Here is a 19,766-nt window from a genome sequence, read left to right on the forward strand (position 1 = left end):
CGCCGGGACGGGCGCGATAGCTGGTGGTCCGGTGGGCCGCGCGCGTCAAGAAAAGCCACGCTGTCTGGCGTCGCCGGTGATGATGGGCCATGATGGAGAGAGGTGGAGTTGGGCTGGCGTACTACGGGCGAGTTTCCGGGAGAGGCCCAACGCTGCAGTTTTTCGTATGCGCGCGCGACCGGAGATGATGGATGTAGCCGTGCAGGTTATTCAGGATCACGCAGAAGAGTCCACCAAACCATCGGACCATTCGGAGTTTCGGAGAGGAGGGGTGGAAGAGAGAGAAGTTGAGGTGTTTTTTTATTGCATGCACCACGTTGTGCATGTATGAATGATTTTGGATGGTGTCGTTCAATCAATTTGCTTGAACCATATGATTCAATTCTCTTAATAGAAAATAATGTTAAGTAGGATTACTTAATCTTAAATGATGGTACGATTCAACCAACCAAGGACCACTATCAAGCTTCAACCATTTTATACATACAACAAAACACATTCTAATTTCCAAGAGTCCATCGAACCACCGGACCATTCGGACATATATTTTGTTAGTATATTTATTTGGTACCGTAGATATTAACACACTTTTCTATAAATTTGGTCATAGTTAAATAAATTTAACTTAAGATAAAATCAACACAACCTATATTTTTTTAAGAAGAGTATTCTGTAAGGAATTGCACACATATACGTAAAAAAAACTTTAACACATGCACCTTCTTAGATGAAATGTAGCTGTATGGTTAGCTAGCAAGCAACGTGAAAGTATATTAACATAATGTCTGTTAGCGATTTTTTTATATGTTGTCCAAGCTCGCTATTTCTTACGTGCACGATCTAACGTAGGCATACACACCGTTGGAATGTCGGAAGTGACTTCTCGTACTACCCTTGGGTCACTGATAAGTAAAGTTATGTTCACAAAATCACATGTAGATTCAAAAACATGCCCAATTACTGCAGAGGAACCTCTTCCATATCATATAGATGATACAATATTTTATTGGTTTGGGTGCAACTTTAGCCTTAGCCCTTAGAAGCCCCGAGAGGCCACATACATATATAGACTCTCGTTTCTACTAGACTTGAGCATTTTGCAAGCTCTCGGGCTGACAAAAAGCCTAGTTTATTTTGGTCGAAAATTTGTGCCCATGAACAGCCCATGGGTGTTGTCGGGTCGGGCTCGAGCTGCTCATTCTTTTTAGTTGAAAAATAAATAAAATTAATTATTTGGGTGGGCTTGAGCTGGTCCGATTTTTTTTGGGCTTAGATTTCGCTAACACGCTCGGCCCATCAGCTAGAATGGGCAGGCCAAAACCCATCGGGCTCAGACCGAGCCCGCAGGCTGGGCCAGATCGAGCTTAAAATGCTCAGGTCTAGTTTCTACTAGACCCTAGCTACGTGCCTACCTAGCTTGTGCACTTGTGTCGTCTTTGTCCGATTCGGACGACTCATCAGCCAAATCAAGGTAAACTGCTACAGTAAGGCTAAACACAAGAATCGACATATCATAGATTCATTTATAGGCACTGTGCGGGAGAGATGGTTCCAAAAGAATTTTGATGGATCGGAATGTCTTAGTGCTTATTACTTAGTTCCTCAAGAGGAGCCATCTAGAATCTCATCCGGAATAGTGTATAGTTTAGGCCCCGTTTGGATACACAATGCTAAACTTTAGCACAGTGCTAAACTTTAGCACCCTCAAATGGAGTGCTAAAGTTTAGCACCTGGGGTTGTTTGGATACAGTGCTAAAGTTTAGCATATTGGGTGAGAAATGACTACATTGCCCTCATTTATGATTGGCTTGGGGAAAAGTGGAGAGGAGAGAGAGGGGGCAGCAGGGGAAAAAATGGGCTTGGGACCACTTTTAGCACCCATTAGCACATTTTAGTACCCCTTGGACGTGCTAAAGAAAATGGAGGTGCTAAACTTTAGCACACCCCTTTTAGCACCCCTGTTTGGGAGCCCAAGTGCTAAAAGGTGCTAAAAAGTGGGGTGCTAAAGTTTAGCACCCCCTCTCCAAACACCCCCTTAGTCTCGTCATAAGGCATGCATGCCCAACTAAACAAAATCATTTTTTCTAAATGTGGACACAAAGATTCCTAAGAATAAAGTAAAAGGCACGCATAATTAATGTATATCTCATACCGCCTTGTATGATCGTACCAGGGGCGGAGCTAGGCTGTAAGTGAATTTTCACCATATTAAATTGAATGTCTACGTACATTGAGAAGGTGCTGCATCCCCCTTCGTAATTGTGAGAGTTAGAAATTTATTTTAAAACTTAGGAAATATACATAGCTAATAATAGTTAAAATTGCATATACTTGATCATTTGCCATTTGACCTGATCCCTTTATTGCCATTTGTTAAATTTTCTAATAATAAATATGTATAAACTTATACCCAGCCGTGATAGACTCAGCCCCACTATATGTACTTTTTATTTACATCCTATTTTTACTTTTACTTTTTACTTTTCGCCGTCGCACGGGGCGGAGCTAGAGAAGAATAAAGATCGCAATTACTAGTCTGTGCAGGAGCATGGATTAACAGAAGAGTCAAGAGTGAAACAAATGACGCATGCGTAATATATAGCACATCTCTTGCATGCCGTCATTGTTCTTCGAGAAGCCAACGAGCCAGCCGACCGTATGCTTATCCTTTTGGAGTGCTTTGGGCGGGCCCCTTCACTGAAAAGAGCAATAGCTAGATGGAACAAAGAGCTTTGCGGGCCGGCATGTTGGGGCTTCAACTTCAACTAGCTATAGTAGTCTAGGCGCCAGTACGTAGAGCCACATGTGTCACCAGCCATGTGCCCGTGGTGGCTGCCAAGCGAATATATAGAACGTGCGTCAGGGCCCCACCTGTCAACCACTGCCGGGCACTCTGTCTTGACCGCACCAAAGCTACTAGCTAGAGCTAACTTAGCTGCTGCTAACCGTATGCAGAGATATGGAGAGGGGCATGATGCCAAGGGGCCGAGCCATTGCCTTCGAGTTCCGAGCTTTTACTAATTCTGGTCAAAGCTCTACAATATGTAATGCTTCATGTGGATTCTTCCAAAGCTTACAAGAGACTCAATGGCACAACTTTGATTCACCTGGTTATGGAAGACACGTCATGTCAGTTTCACCTGGTTATGGAAGACCTCATGTCAGCACAAACACAAGTTTTTTTGTCCTGGCTACTCCTCAAGAACAGGTTAAGCACTAGGGGGCTCCTCAAAAGAAAGAATATGACCCTGCCATCTTATGATTGCGTTCACTGTCTTAACTTATTGGAAGAATGAAGGGATCATCTCTTCCTTCATTGCTAATTTCCGGACTCATGTTGGCACCTTTTGAATGTCCAGATCTCATCATTTGGAGCCTTTTCAAGTGTTGGAATCCCTTCAGTCACAACTACAACTGCTTTTTTTTTTGAGATGATCGTCATCATGAGCTGGTGCATTTGGATGTCAAGGAATGATCTCATTTTCAAAGGAATACAACCTTCTATTCAAAACACAAAAACACAAAAGGCTCTGTTCAAGAAAGAAATGCTCTTAGTTGCCCTACGAGCAAAACCCACATGTGCTTTAATTATTGATTTTCTTTGTTTCCTTCTTTATTTCTTAAAGGTTTGTACAAACTTGGTTCCTCTTGTGCTTATTTATAATATATAAACAGTAGGGGGCAACTCCTCCTGTTCCATAAAAAAAATACTTCATGTGCATGGATTCATTTTTATAGTACCATTAACCTTGTGACAAGGAAGAACTACAAATTTTGGGTTACCCAATTTTTCAATCACGAGAAAGATGCACCTCACACACACACACACACCATGTTACTTCACTTCGACCAGTATACTTTGTAAAGACGTGTTTTGCGGAACTCCTCTAAAAGAAGTAGTTCTTTGACTAAAAGTAATCCTCTGTGCAAGGCTGGACATTGCTGGGTTAGCCAAGCCTGGATAGCTAAGCTATTGCTAATTAGCCCAATGAAACTACCAAGCACACTTTCTAAGCTAACTTTCCGAGAAGGGAGTGGATCGGCCGGGAGGAGCAAGTTTTCTAGCTTCCAGCCCCTTGGATTATTTCGGACAGTCACTTCGATGCAATCAAGCTAAAATTAGTTCCATTAGCGGATCCAATTAATCCGGCCGGAGCAGCATGTATTCAACGAGGCACGACGCAGCACAATCATGCGTGGTGGGTGCCGCGCAAGATGAAATGGGGAAATGGATATGTGCCGCCAAAACGCGCGTGGGGCATCATCATTTCCATGGATCCATCGATCTAAAAGGGGTGCATGAGAGAGAGAAAGGCAGGCAAAAGATGCTGCTGGGGGTGGCCGGCGCGCGCTAGCTAGCTGCGGTTTAGAGCTAGTGCATGCTTGCTGGGGCTGGCTGTGCACGTAGTGGGGGATTCAGGAGTAGGCCATCATCACACACGGTCAGTCACGCAGGTCTAGACTAGAGAGAGAGAGAGCGAGCTCTTTGCAATCGAGTTGTTCGTTCCTCCACCACTGCAGCTGTAGAGAGACAGAGAGAGAGAGAGAGAGAGAGAGAGAGAGAGAGTTTTTTTCTTCCTTTGGTTGGTGTAACCCGCCGGCCGGCCCATTTGTGCGTGGATGGTAAAGGCTCGGGCCTTTCTAAAGGGTTCTTGTAGGTGCGCTGCTTTCCGATCTTGTTGTCCTGCCTGACAACTCTCCATCGACCCCCAGCTCTATCTGTCGGATCCGCACGCCATCATCCTTACCAACGTGTAAATCATCTCTCTCTCTCTCTCTCTCTCTCTCTCTCTCTCTCTCTACATTAGGCATTAGCTAGGGTTTGTGCTGTCAGTTTCCTAGCGATTATATATTTAATTAAACTGGTAGTAGTACACATGCATGTTCCATGATTACGTAGATCTCTCTTTCATGAGGCGCTACTATTACAATGTCAAAGGCGGACGAGGTTAGCTACAGGACCCAGCCGGGATGTTTCCTTCCAGCATCCACCATGAAAAGATAGATGCTGGATCAGATATGTGTGGTCTTAACCAAGACAGTGGCCCGGTATTTCCGCCCAATACGATCCCTGCTACGTATGTTTCCGGCAGATCTCCTTGCGACGCAGCTTTTATATCTTTGTGTTGCATCAGGCATAAGCGGTGTGAGATTCGTTTCAAATTGTAAGTCATTTTATCTTTTCTAGGTCCATAGATATTATTATAGATATTATTATATATCTAAACATAGTGTATTATGCACCTAGGCATAATAATACCTACGAACTAAAAAAGTTAAAACGACCTACAATTTGAAACAGAGAGGGTAACTCTTTTCCTTTGACGAGTAGAAATCAGTTTGTTGGCAGGGTAGGGAAGACCATATATATATCTCAGAATTGGTGGGCGGGTATGCATATTGCAGGCAGACCTATTTATGTGAGGTGATGATGTAATCATGCGTATCTGTGGTACGTGGTCTGGCGGATGACGCCTTTCTAATTCTAGGCATATACTACACTATTCTGTGGGCAATAATCATGCATGTATGATAACTCTTCAGGGTAAAGCTAGCTACCACATCTGTAAAGAACTACTTCCCTCTGTTTCAAATTGTAGGTCGTTTTACTTTTTATATATTCATAATTTTTATTATGCACTTAGATATATGTTATATCTAGATAAATAGCAAAATTTATGTATCTAGAAAAAGCTAAAACAACCTACAATAATTTGGAACGGAGGAGTACTCCAATGTAAATAACCCACCTTGTTGGTACTAATTAAGGAGGGACATATTTACAATGGGGAAATTCCTTAACCCTGAATAGTGCCCTTTATTTTCTAAAATCATGGTAGCTTATTGATCTAGCGAACCTCCAAAATATGTCACATGGAAAAAAAACTCATGTATAAATCGATTAGTTAAGCTAGAGAAGGCAGTAGAAGAAAAAAGAGGGCAGGCGCAAGCTGGAGGGAAAACTAAAAATTAAGGTAGCGGTTCATAAAAATCTATGTTTTACTTTATAAACATAGGTACTGTTTTTCCTAGAAATTTGAATTGGACAAGCATATATAGTTAGGCCTCATTTTTACAAAACACTATAATCGGCTCAAATTTACAAACCATGCATCTAAATGCCAAGTGATTAATACATTGTTACACCGTACCACTCGTCTAGTCTATTATATATTTATGAAACTGCATGTCAATAATTAATGTTGGATCTTACTCCCTCTGTCCATCGTTTTGTCTTTTCAAGATTCATAGAGTTTGCTATGCATTTAGATATACTCCATGTCCATATGCATAATAATATCTATGCATCTAGAAAAGCCAAAACGACTTATAATTTGGAACGGAGGGAGTAGTTGAGATCACTAGTGTCAAATTATATATTACATTTGGCTTTATGGGAGCGCATGCATTAATTAATATTTAGATAGTAACTTTCCCTTGTTTCACATGCACTAGTATCCAGAAATACCACACGTACATGTGCACAGAATTGAATTGACAATACACCTTTGATGGATTACTTCTCTATGCAAAAAAGAAGGCTCCAAATGCTCTGATGATGACAACACGGCGCTCATCATTTCAGAGTACAAATATCATCTCAGCATTTGGCTCGTTGCAGCAGCACGCTCATGGAAGTGAAGTGGTACACTGTACAGCTACTAGCTAGGAATATAATGGTGAAGACTCATTTAGGCCTTTAATTTTTCTTGTATTAATTAATGTTTTGGTTTCTAGTAGTAGCACTCTGTGATCGATCAGATAGAAAAGACTGATCGAACGAACAGGTGATACTGCACTATACTGTTTATGTGTATATTTATACCTATGCATGTGTACGCCAACTCGTAACTAGTCTCACGTATGCACACGTGACGTCAGAGGTACATATAGTAAATTAATGTCCGAATATATAGGCATACAGCACCACATCAGTATTTCATGATCTTTCAATTACATAGGAGATGATGAATGGCTACCTTGTACTAATAATACAATAAAAGATACACATGATTATTTACTTGGCATTTGAAAGTTAGTAACTTAATTGCATGGTTCCGGATTAGTCTTTAAAATGTTTTGCATTAATTGTACCATAGACAACGGCACTGTTAATAAAAAAAGTGAAAAAAAAATCGAAGTATGTATGAAGGATGTTGATTAACTAGAAAAGAGCAACGTGGTTCAATAATTGATTAATTTGTGCAACGCTGAGGTAAAAGTACAAGATCAGTTTAGTTAATAAGCTGGTGCACAACTGTGGGGAGCTTTTTGCACATAAAAAATATAATAACTCGTGCAAAATTCTACTTAATTTATACTATCCTAAAATTAGTTATATACATAAATGCTAAGAAGTTGGGGTACGTATAAGTCCAAGAAAAAAAAATGCTGCATGCATGCTGATGACTTCACGAACAATGCTGTAATTACCAACCCATACTTAGCTTATCTATAGTATCAGGGAAACTGAAAACGAAAATTACCTAGCACTCCAACCATACTATTCCATTAATGCAATATATAAAATTCTCCACTAAATTAAATTTCACAATGCCCCCTTTTGTTCTTTATTTTATTTATTGTGCATATATACTGATCGACCATGTGCCCAACTGGAAATTACGGTCCTAATTTTAAAGTCCGTAATATATAGTATAACATTTACAAGAAAAATTAAAACGTTTCAACAAAAAAGGTTCAGGATCAAGCATGAATTCATATCGATCTGCAAGCAGCAAAAGAAGGAAAAAGGCCTACTTGCTAGTAAGCTAGCTTCTCTGTTGGATCAACAGTTCAGAGATGATGAGTTTAATTTGCAAGTATATATCCTCCAAAAATCTTACTCCAAGATTCTATCAGCAAATTAAGAGACGTGACAAAGCAGCCATATCTCTTACGGTACGGCATTTACATCCAGAACCGAAAGGAAAGAAAAGTTAAAAAGGAGTTAGATCAATTCATCACATCTCGACAAGGACACACTTGCTAATAGCGATGGAAGCCGAACAAACCGGCTTTCACCCCGTTACAAGTTTCGTCACGGCAATACGTGTATTATATATTTTTTTCCTTCCATTTCGCACCAACAAAATTTCAACATCAGGAAGCCAAAAATTAGCTTGGAACAAGTCAAAAAGGCCCAGATTATTTATGTACGTACATACGCATCGTACCAAAAACCAAGAAATCAAGACTCACAATTATGCAGCTTGCCCAATGCAAAAAACAGTAGTAGTGGCAAAGTAGTAGAAGCTAGCCAAGAATTAGCTTTGCTTCTCTCCATCATCTCCCTCCATTCTCCACACACAACTCTCTCCATGAGCACACCCATTCATCATCAGAGAGATAAGAGATCGCTTACGTACTAGTGCCGGCCGTACTTGTCGCCGCCGGTGGCGAAGGAGGAGAAGAAACCATGGCCGCCACCGGGGTCCCCCCCCTCGCCTTCGGCCGCCGCCGCCGGTGGATCGAAATCGTCGAACGGGTTGAACCCTCCCATGCCGATGCCATGGTAGTGATGATCAGCAGCGCCTGATCCGCCGGACGTCGCCGCGGCAGCTGCGGCGGCGCCGGCGCCGCTCGGCATCGCGTTGCTCTTGGCGAACAGCGCGAGCGCGTCCACGAGGGAGCTTGTACTGGCAGTAATATTATTACTGCTGCCGCCGCTGGCGTTAATGGCGGTGTTAGCTAGGGTGGTGGTGCAGGTGCTGGGAGGCAGCAGCACGGGGTACTTGAGGGGCGACGGGCGCATGAGGAACGACGACGGGCCGCCGAAGAGGCGCGGGCGGACGGCGGGTGGCGGCGCGGGGGCGAAGGGCGGCGCCGGGAAGCCGGTGAACTCCTGCACCATGGCGCGGAAGTTGGAGGTGTCGGTGGTGAGCACCGTGGTGGGCGGCCGGCGGGAGGCCCTCGGGCGCTTCTTGGCCGGCTTCGCGGGCGCCGGGGCGGGAGGGAGCGGCGGCGCCGGCGGTGGAGGGGAAGGCGACGACGACATGGCCGTGGAGGAAGCGTGGAGGAGGCCGTGGAAGGAGGAGTCGAGGTATAGGCTGGCGGGGGAGGAGGAGGAGGACGGGAGGAAGAGGCTTTGGTGATGGTGGTGGTGGGAGGAGGAGGAGAGCTCCTGGTCGGCGGCGCCGTCGAGCGCGGAGGTGGTGGGCAGGGAGGGGGAGGAGGGGAGGCTGTCGCTGGTGGTGGACGCCATGGGCTGGATCGGTGGAGGTCAGGTGGTCGTCAGGTGAGGGGAGGTGGGAAGAGTCGAAGAGAAGGCGTGGAATAGTGGAAGCTCCTGATCTGATAAAGGGACAGATAGGGTTTGGTGTGCGGAAGCTCTGTAGAGGGATATGGAGATCTTGATGCAGGTGGGATTGGAGAGATACGGGCTCATGAACAAGCTTTTTGATCCTTTTGTTTTGCTTGCATTTGTGTAGTGTGGTAATGGCTGTGCGGCTCGGTTTTAACGGAGGACCGTATAGTTTAGGGCGAGCGACCCATTTTCCTAGCAGATTAGGGCAGAGGTTGTGTCCTTTCGAAAATTGTGGCTTTGTCATGTCAGTATCGTCACGCATATACAATTACTATTCATTTTATTTTTTCTAAGTATATATGTATCTAGCTCGGTGCATAGTAAAAACTATGTATCTAAAAAAATTCAAAACGAATAGTAATTTAAGAACGGATGGACTATTTCATAAAGAATATTTGCAAGTTATGTGGATACCATCCAAACAAACCTCGTACCAATCAAATCCTCATTTTTCTAAATTTTGAAGGGACGAAGCTAAGACAAACGGTGGTGGACGATTCTTACGTAGAATGTGTATTCAAAAGCGTTGAACATCTAGAATTATATCTTGCTTACCTAGAAACTATATATCGTGTATTCAGACCCATACGAATTAGATCCCCATTTTTCTAACAAAAATCACAATTGACTTTTCACAAGTACCCCTAGTTAGTACTGATGCTTTGGACAAGGGGTTTGTACGGCGTCTACTGTTACTTGTGCACTAGTGCATGTAGTTAAGATCGATCATCATAAAAGCGAGGGATATGTGAGGGCAAATTAACCTTGATTACCATGATGCTCTGAAGTGTGAACAATTACCTATAGCCAAAGGGTTTGGATGCCTCTATGATCTCTAGCGCAGTATTGGCTGCCTCTCATCAGTTAATTCACTGGCCTATGGCTGCACAGCATCAGTGACAGTGACCGCATTACACGTACGACGAGCACCCAGCAACCAGCCGCCTGTAAAGTTAGTTTTTCTTTCTTTCTTCTTTTTTTTCTTTTTGCGAATCAGCCGCCTGTAAACTTAACAGGTGACTTTTCTACACGGTTCTCAGCTGGGGCGGAAGAGTTTTCTTTTTCGGACATTTTTTTTTCTTTTTCTGTACTCGACTGTTTAGTCAAACAAATACGCGCGCCCGCCCTTAATTTGTACGTGCTTTGTGTGCCTCAAATACCCGTTTCAAGTTGGAAGCTGGTGGTACGGTTCGAAATTGATTGCGTACTGTACTCCCAATATATTGAAAACGCCATTTATAAAGTAGGTGGTGATATTTCAGATGCCGCGAAAAACATTAAATACCAGCATAGTATTTCAAAATAAAACGCCCTTTATATATTAGTTTTCTGGTAGGACATTGGACTCTTTGCGTGGCTGGAAATTAATCAATCTAGCAATAATTCGTTATATATTTTTTTGGAAGATTAAGTTAAATAATAAACGTGTTCCTGTTGGAAATCCGTCCAGAAAATTTATGATATATTAGGTAACCATATAATTTGCAGCAAGTACTAGTTGGACTTCTCAAAAAAGGGGAAAGAGGCAGAAAATGACTAATGCTCCTAATAAATAATTAACGGCAATGTTAATAAAAAGGGCCATACACACCATATGTTCCAGATACTGATGATATATAACCAAGTATGAAAACGTAGTAACTACGATAGGGTAAAGTAGTTCCTTCATAGAATTGATGGGTCAACATGATTAGAGCTTCTCTTAATTTGGGGAAAGAAATTGAGTGCTGCGGATGCATATATCCTGTTAGTGGCAAACTAGATCCTGTTTAGGTGCATGCGCAAACATATACTCCATCCGTCCCAAATGTTGCAGGTCATTTTGATTTTTTTTTAAGATGCATAGTTTTTGCTATGCACGTAGATATACGTCATACATATCTAGATACATAGAAAAAACTATGTATCCAAAAAAGCTAAAACTTTCCACAATTTAAAATGGGGTAGTGGTACATAGATGCAAGGGCATGTAAACCTTGGGGGTTTTTGCCGTCTCAGACGCAGAGATAAGATCGCACAGCGTGCATCAGCTCGATCTCTATAGCTGGAGCAGTGGGGGAGGTACGAGCTTAAGCTTAATTAGCTTGTGGATCACTCTTATCATTGGAAGGCATGCGCACGTGTCCAGCATATATTGGGAGGTGCAGGTAGGCTAATTTCAGATGCGCGTACGGGGTGGATAAGCAGCCTGTGATGAGAGCTTATTATTCTCACCTACAGCTTTGCTGGTTCCTTTATTTGGGCCTTCAAACTGGAAGGTGTGAGTTGGTTCAACCACGTACTACGTTCTCCTCCTACTACATGCTTTGCGTTGGTTGCACCTACGAGCATGCCATTTGCATCGCATAGCATGGGCAGCATCGGAATTACGTAGAGTACTACTGCCAGTATAACCGGTGGCCATACTCCCTCCGTTCTAAATTATGAATTGTTTTAGTTTTTCTATGTAGTAAAAAAATCAAAATAACCTTACAACTTGAAATAAAAGGAGTAGCATACATGCATCTCTTCACAGTGATTATATACAGATTATAGCATGTGCCCATTCATATCGATGATGCATCGGTCGCTCGTCGCTGGCCTTTCTTCCTTCAACGAAGATTTGGCGTTTTTACTAGATCTGCAACAGGTTGGTACTGCACGGGTGGATTTTTTATACGCCCAATAACAATCCACGGATCGGCCTCGACGTGTGCGTGTGCGCGCATCCAGTCCTGGCAGGAATGATGGTGGGGTCGTGTAGTGTGCGCGCGTGTCCTTGCAGCAGAGCGGGGGAGATGGTCCGCCGGTCGGAGGAGGAGCTGGCTGGCCAGCCGCCGCGCCGTCTCGTCTCCGCTGCTCTCGATCGATCGGCAGATGATGCTGCATGGCTAATCATGATGGCCCCCGATCGTGCCGAGCAAGTTGCGGTCGACGAGAGCGCGCGCGAGCTGCCATGCATATCGATCCGGCGTACGCATATGCACACGCGCATGTGCGTAGCTCTGCCAGGTAGAGTAGCGAGCTCGATCGGGACGAACTATTCCGTCTCGTCCCGGCCCGTTCCCGACCAGCGAGATAATGGCTTCCATCTGTCTCCACTCTCGATCGACTGGACAGGAGTACATGCAGATGGCCCGCTTGTCAGTGCCATGGGCCCGGGTAGTGTCTTTATGTTTTTTTTTTTTTTTTTTTTTTTGCACAGGAGCAGCACTAGCATTCAACTTGGAACACTCTCATTTATAACTGTACGCATAATGCATGTCAGCATGCATATATCTTAGGGGTTGTTAGGTTATACTGCAGCTACTAAAAATGGAAGGTACAGATTATTAGCATATTAGTAGCGTACATGATTTATAAGCACCAACTTTCAAATGATCGTTCGGGCGCTGAAGAAGGTTCATTGAACATCGTGTGGTCACCGTGGCGTCGAGCCATTTACGCATCCATTGACCAAGACAAGAGCTTGAAAACTTTCACTGCACACAAGCAATGCAAGCCCGTATGACAACAACTGGTACGGAGCGCCTTGGTGGTGGAATAGATGGAACAGGCTAGGAGCTTAGGACAACCTAACTGACCTCCTGTCCGGTTACACAATTACCTTACAGAAAAATACTAGTAAAATCGGTTCACCATGATTCGCCTTATATGCCGCTAGATCGTGGAGACCTGCTTGCAAGAGGTATCACTTGCACCACCGATCAGAGTATTCAGTATTGTCAATTGCCATGTATGTACCTCGAACAATTTGATCCGTAAGATCCTTTATTTTAACAGACAGCACACCAACTAGTTAGTTGATTTGTTTGTCAACCTTAACAACATGGTCAGACACGTCAGAGCAAGAGACACAACTAGTGCCTTTCTTTGTAGCGAAGTATTGTTGACTTTTGTTTAAACTGGTAAAATGGAAAAGTGTAAGGACCGACAAAGAACGTGAATATGAAAAACAGCAAAGAAAAAGCTGGAAACAGGTGAACGAATGACCATTTGGACGGTACGGGGGAAACCATAAGAATTTGAGAAGAGATCAATCGACACAAATAGAACTTCCCGTGCGCTGGTTGATCCCCCTCCTAGAATCATTCATGTTCAAATTCTATAAAACAAGCCATTATTCTATAGAGATTTCATATGGTTTGAATCAAATGGGAGGATTTGATGTATAGCCCTTTGAAACCAATGATTAAGCCTCTCGCAACCCTATGACATTACTATGGAATACCTCGATCCATTGGATTCAGAAGAAATCTGTCATGAGGTCCCAGTCCACGTGAACTTTCAAACTTTCTTTTGCGTCTTCATCTCTCCCCAGATTTCCATGTCCTCTTTCCTGTGACCCATTCATACAGTCATGTGTAGCCGTCATGTGTTTTGAACTTACGTTACTGTCGAAATCTTGTCTTGCCCATTCCCACGCCTCACGCTGATCTTTTGGTCTGCGACTCCTCTATTTTTCTTGTTACGTTCCAAAGAGCACATCCAAGAGCAAGAACTAGATCTTCCAAGACGTTGATGGGATGAGCTATGTAGTTGTAGACTTGTAGTAGAGTGACTTGGCCGGCGCATGAGGCGAAGATATAGAGACACGGTCACAGCATCGCACGAGGGGCAATGCAGTATTTGGGTCCAAACGGTGCCAGTAAGCAATAATGCAGTTGCAGAAACTCTGAAAACCAACACGCTAAAACCACCGGCAACACACAAATGATCATAGCGTCAGCCATGCAATTTTTCTCCTGGTCAAAATGGTGATTCGCCATACGAAGTTGGGCAATCCTGATCTGCGCAGCCGACCTGGTGTACTACCAGGCCATTAGGCAGACGTCCATCTCAGGTGGCTTAGAGAGAGGGAGCCGAGGCCGACAGGTGACAGCGTGCGTCCACCCGTCCCCAAGCCACACATCTCCGGCCTAACAAACCCGACTGACAGTTGGGGAGGGTTCAACACGCCTGACCTCAATCAAAAACCACCTAACGACTGGACGCGGATTTTTCATCCTGATTACGCTGGCTGCCCTGTGATCGGGACGGTGGTGAAACGGACGTTGTACGTGGGGCCCCGGGAGCACCACGGAGTATTGTTGGCCCAAGCAAGCAAGTGGCGGACAGCGCGACAGGCAGGGTACTGCATGCACGACGCACCTACCTCTCTACCTGGAAGCTTAGCGCCTTAGCTGCACGATCGAGTCTATGATATGCCACTGATGATCAGTTCGAAAGATTGGAAACAAATCTGGAAGATGTGAACTTTAGGGGGGTGTCGGCATGGCTGCTTGAGTTCTTGCTTTTCTTGTCGCTGAAACCTGCGAATTGTTGAGGAGCGGCTTTACTCCACCTCTTCCAGGAAATCCTTGATCTCCGCAGGGCTCAGGACCCTGCGATTTGCATGGCGAAAATTTGTGTCAGTGAACCATTTGATTGCAGCAGCCAAACATATATTCTCGGTAAACAACCTCTGCTAGAGACAACAGACTATTGCAGCAGCACAAAACTGAGGGTAGGCCTAATGGACTCAGTTCAGATGCAAAGAAAACAATACACGGAGGAACATTTTTGCCACCAGATAAATATTTGGTATACTATGAGCACTCAGAGAAAAGGAAGTACAAAGCACAAGGATATATGATCAAAGGCGCAAAGCAGATCCAGAAGTGTAAAAACAACTACGAAGAGTTAGGGAAATATGAAAGTCAGATCTTCAACCATGTTAGTAAAGTGTTTTAAGATGTTATACCTGAATTCACGGTCAGATCGAATTATCCCAATCTCAATATTGTTGGAAGAAATCTGCCCTTCATATCTGCAATCCCGGAGATATGTCAGTGATGACGTTCCCAAAGTAATTAAAGGCAATAACAATATAGAAATCAGATACCCTTCTTTCAGAGTCAAAATTGCTGTATGGATGGCATCATCAAGCTCCATATCTTCTGTGTACCTTCAATAAAATGAAAAATAAAGGTCATATGACAGTAATCACACAACTAAGGAAAAAGATCAACATGTATAATATAGCTATTGCTTAAGCAGGTAAAACAATAAAACTATGAGGCACAGGATCTGCTCCTGCATTATTCATGGATCTGTCAGTGAGATAATATATGGCAAATCTTAAAATGACAACATGAACATATTGATGTGAAATCATGAATTTCCCCTAAAGTTCACACAACTTACTTGTATCTGAAATTAATTTTAGAATTAATAGCAATGTCTACTACAGTATTATAGGTCAGCATATTATTTCAAGTAAATGTGAATGGAAGCAATCAACCATCTTGTCATGTTCAAAGGTTTCGAAAGATTGACTCTGTACAAAACATTTGGCTAACAAGCGAGTTAGATCCTTTACATACCTCTTCTCAAGAAATGTCTTTGCATTGGATACATTTTTCCCCATAGCTGATGCTTTCCAGGAGAAGTATGATCCTGATGGGTCTACCTACAAACAAAATATTGATTATGTTAACACTCCAGAATACCAGAATTTTATTAACAAGCAGTGGATGAAACATTAAGTAAATGGTCAGTGCAAATATTTCAACTTAGAAAGTTTCTTTACAACTCTTTTAAGTCAACAGCCAGCACAAACAATCATTATAAAATCTCACTGTCATTGAAAATGAGATAAAGATAACATTGTTTGTTGAGCAATGTACAATGACCAGAGACAAAAGCCATCTATTTTGTATCTCTGTACATACCTGGTACAACTGGGGGCCATTGTCATCGTACCCAGCAATCAACAAGGATACACCAAATGGTCTTACACCACTGCAACAAACAAGGTCATAATCAAAATATATCCACCCAACATAGAATAAGAGCTATATACAACATAGAGATCAACTTTTGGTAAGAGCAAGGATCTAAAATCCAGATTACTAAAAATTTACTGGTACAACCTCCAACTAGCCTGTTAGAGGTGGTCTTTGGGTCTATTCTGGTTAACAATTTCCATCATGTTCTTTGTACACAGATTTTCCTCGCAATATTGTGTTTGTTTGATCTTTCATAATCACTAGCACTAAGTCAATGCTGGTATATTGTTTTAACCAGTCCATGTTGGTACGCTGGAAAATGGAACCCAGCCAGTTGCCACGGGTGTTTTGTTCCCTGGGGAGTATTGTATAAACTTTCTTAGAAAGAAAGAATTGCAAAACTGTTGGATCTGGTTCGGATCTCAATTTCTGTAAGCTAAACTTTCTATTACAATGATGGGCTATTTGGAAAAAGAAATTATTGCCAGTTGCGACTTAGAGTCCTTTAATAGTTTATATTTAACTTGTTCAGTGGTTAGCGAACCATTTTAATCATCCATGTTGAGCAGTGATGCAGAGTTACTTTATGTTATGCATCCACATTATATCCAGAAATCTTAATAAATAAATAAATCAGAATTCACACATAGCTAGTTCATAGTTTAACAACCTCAACAAAGCAACGGAAATGAACACATGTATCAACTTAACATACCCAGACTGTGTGAACTCCTGCATAACAGCAGCGGTTTCTCTGACAAGCTGTGTAACAGGTATGGTTTCCTGCAATGGTTGACTAAACAATTAGAAAGCACAAATTGTTATTTTCACTTCAAAATAGCAGGATATTTATGGGTTTGCGTACAATCACAAATGAACATGATAATAATGTTTACAAAAACCATTTCAAAAAAGAAATAGGAAATTTGATATCACACTCAAAGTGAGACTTTGTTTACACATCAATGACGCAGCGACAGGGCAAGACAGTTACTTGCAGTCTGTGCATGACACTGATCCACATATGCATTGTGCCAACCTTAGCGTTGTTTGATGGGTACTTTGGCCACATCAGTGGGCCTCACCAACTCGATATAGAAACAATGATTTAAAATTTTTGGAAACTTTATGGCCCATATGAGCCTTTCATATTTACATGTGTTGTCAGTTGTCACTTGACCTACAGATTCAACGACATTTACTTGCCAGACACTATTTTGGACAGAAAAAGCAGACATGATGCACATCACTTAAATATAACGGTAGCCTGTTTTAACAGAACCATCAAGTAGACATTTGAATATCACTTTCATAAGGATGCTTTTGTGCAAACATATTTAAATGGAAAGATATGCACCAAACGAACAGTCACAAATACCTTATACAATCGATAATACTGCTGTGCTTGCTTCCGGCTTTTCCTCACTAGAACGCGGAAATCTGGACCCATCCCACTGAAAAATAATACAAGGTAAGCACATGGGAATGTAACAAAAAATGGTGAGAGTTCATGATCATGGGTCAATGGTCAGTAATACACATATCGTCGGTTTAAACTGTTAAACCTTATATTGATGGTAGCAAGCTGAAAGAAAATATTGCTTAACTTGGTTTAACTTGAAGATAAATAAAATATGGCACCTTGAAGCGAAATAAATGCCCCATATGCAATAGGACAAGTCCTTTCAACATGTAATTCTCTTCATGTAATCATAGTGCCATTCTAGTTTTCTTACACCATCCCATTAGTGAGAAAAATGTAAAGCAGATGTGACAGCTAAGAAGCTAATAACATTGAAACCCAGATCAGCCATGTCGACATATTATGATCTGTGACCTCGTACATTATTAAGTTCAAATATGTGAGGTAAATGTATAGAGTAGGACTTTCAGCATCCATAAAAGTAAGATTTGAAGCAAAGCAACCAAGAGGTCCAAATAGCATAGGGAAGTACCTGTAAACAACTCCAATATTTGGAGTCAACGCTTGAATCTTTTGCACCTACAGGTTTGCATTTGGCATTTTATTAGTGCTTGTGCCAGAAGCATTATGCTGTTTGACTGAGAGAAGAAGCCAAATGTAATGATGATGATACACATACTGATGTTTCATCCACTAAAATAGACGGCAATTTCTTCTCAGTGGCAATAACAACTCCATTAGCAGCTGTAAAATGGCACGTATCAGATTTAATCAAGAGAAAAGGTAGTGAAATGGTTATGGCCTGCCAGAATAATATCCAAAAACCCACATACTATACAATAAATTCGTAACAATGTTATGACTAAATGTATCAGTAGCAATTATGTCGGATAATACGTCAAATAGTTCTTTCATTCAGCAATTTGAGTTCAGACACATATTGATAATGAATGAAGCATCCATATACTAAACTTAGTTCTAGAACAGAGCTGCTGAGTAGCAGCAATTGAAAGAGACCATCAGCATGATGGATATGAAGGAAAACAAAATAACTGAAGAAAGGGAAAAAAACAAAGATGTGGGATTCGAACAGAGTCCCTCAAGAGACCATGCCACCAGTATCACCAGGGCAATTGTTCTGCTGTGTATAGCTTATGATTATGACAAAGAAAATGCTGGCTTATGCACAGTATTTATTTCCATGGACCATGCTGGACACATCTCAAATGCCCCCTAATGACATCAAGATAAAGAAATATCCAACTTTATGAAATGTATTAACTTTAGTACATTTCATAAGCATCGAACGGACTCCTGAACCTCTGGAACTTTGCACTCATATGTGAATTGAAATGCCCAATATATCAGGAAACAATAAGAACCACACAGAGCGCATCATAATCACGTTAATTGTCATGAACCAAAGCAACCAGTCACAATTGCAATCAGTCCAGCCTCAGTTAAGGAGACATTGTGCAGTACAGTGTCCATGGTGCATTGGGGTAAGAGAGAAGAAAACCCAGACTCCATGCAGTCTCAGAGCTCCATAACCTCTGTAGGCATCCAGGGAATCACTCTCCAAATTCACCACCACAATTTGTACCAGTGCACATATCCATCTCAAACCTCCAAAAGCCCACACGGTACGATTTAGAGTATGAATCAAATGTACGATTCCACAATTTCAAGTTCCTAACGAATGGAGCAACTTAATCAGATTAGAGCGGCGTGAACTCGCACAATTACACTTAGCCAAACCCTAATCCCCAAATGCCACGCGCACTCAAAAACCCGCGGCGAACCCCCCCCCCCCCCCCCCCCCCCCCCCCCCCCGCCCGCATTGGCCCTGGCACCGACGGCAGCGCGGTAGAGAAGGGTTAGTGCAGGTGGGCACGGATCGCACCTTTGATCCCGAGGGAGGTCTGGCCGGAGCCCACCGCCGTCAGCGCGTGCTCGATCTGCACCAGCTTACCAGACGGGCTGCAAGGCACCGGAACCTCGTTAGGTCAGCAGCTCAGGCCAAGTCTCCGCGGCGAGAGAGAGAGAGAATGAGAGGCAGTAGGTACCTGAAGGTGGTGAGTGAGAAGGAGTACTGGCTGTCCCCCATGGTCGATTACCTCGCCGGCCGCCTCCTTCCTCTCCTTTCTTCGGGGAAAAGAATCTTTTGTTTCGAATCGCCGTGGGAGGGCAAAAAAACGCAGAGAGGCCGGAGAGGAAGGAAGAAAGGGAGGAGAGGGATCTGCCATGAGGGCCCAGACCGACTCCAGGACACGAACACCGTCGGATG

General features: G+C 42.8%; 2 protein-coding genes across 2 annotated transcripts; both read right to left on the minus strand.

The window, feature by feature from the left end:
- Positions 1–8,118: 8,118 nt before the first annotated feature.
- On the minus strand, positions 8,119–9,503 carry LOC117836671 (uncharacterized). Its single transcript, XM_034716138.2, has one exon. It carries the CDS (start codon positions 9,203–9,205, stop codon positions 8,369–8,371), a length of 837 nt encoding a protein of 278 aa, XP_034572029.1. The 5' UTR covers positions 9,206–9,503; the 3' UTR covers positions 8,119–8,368.
- A 4,962-nt stretch (positions 9,504–14,465) lies between these two features.
- Positions 14,466–19,707, minus strand: LOC117839558 (proteasome subunit alpha type-2). The gene is made up of 11 exons (XM_034719919.2): positions 19,546–19,707; positions 19,383–19,459; positions 18,159–18,223; positions 18,012–18,058; positions 17,435–17,510; positions 16,772–16,839; positions 16,000–16,069; positions 15,652–15,737; positions 15,171–15,233; positions 15,030–15,095; positions 14,466–14,670 (listed from the first exon to the last, which is right to left on the minus strand). The coding sequence occupies exons 1-11, from the start codon at positions 19,584–19,586 to the stop codon at positions 14,622–14,624; spliced, it is 708 nt and encodes a 235-aa protein (XP_034575810.1). The 5' UTR covers positions 19,587–19,707; the 3' UTR covers positions 14,466–14,621.
- Positions 19,708–19,766: the final 59 nt, after the last annotated feature.

Source organism: Setaria viridis, chromosome 9, assembly GCF_005286985.2.
Source record: "Setaria viridis chromosome 9, Setaria_viridis_v4.0, whole genome shotgun sequence".
Classification (NCBI taxonomy): domain Eukaryota; kingdom Viridiplantae; phylum Streptophyta; class Magnoliopsida; order Poales; family Poaceae; genus Setaria; species Setaria viridis.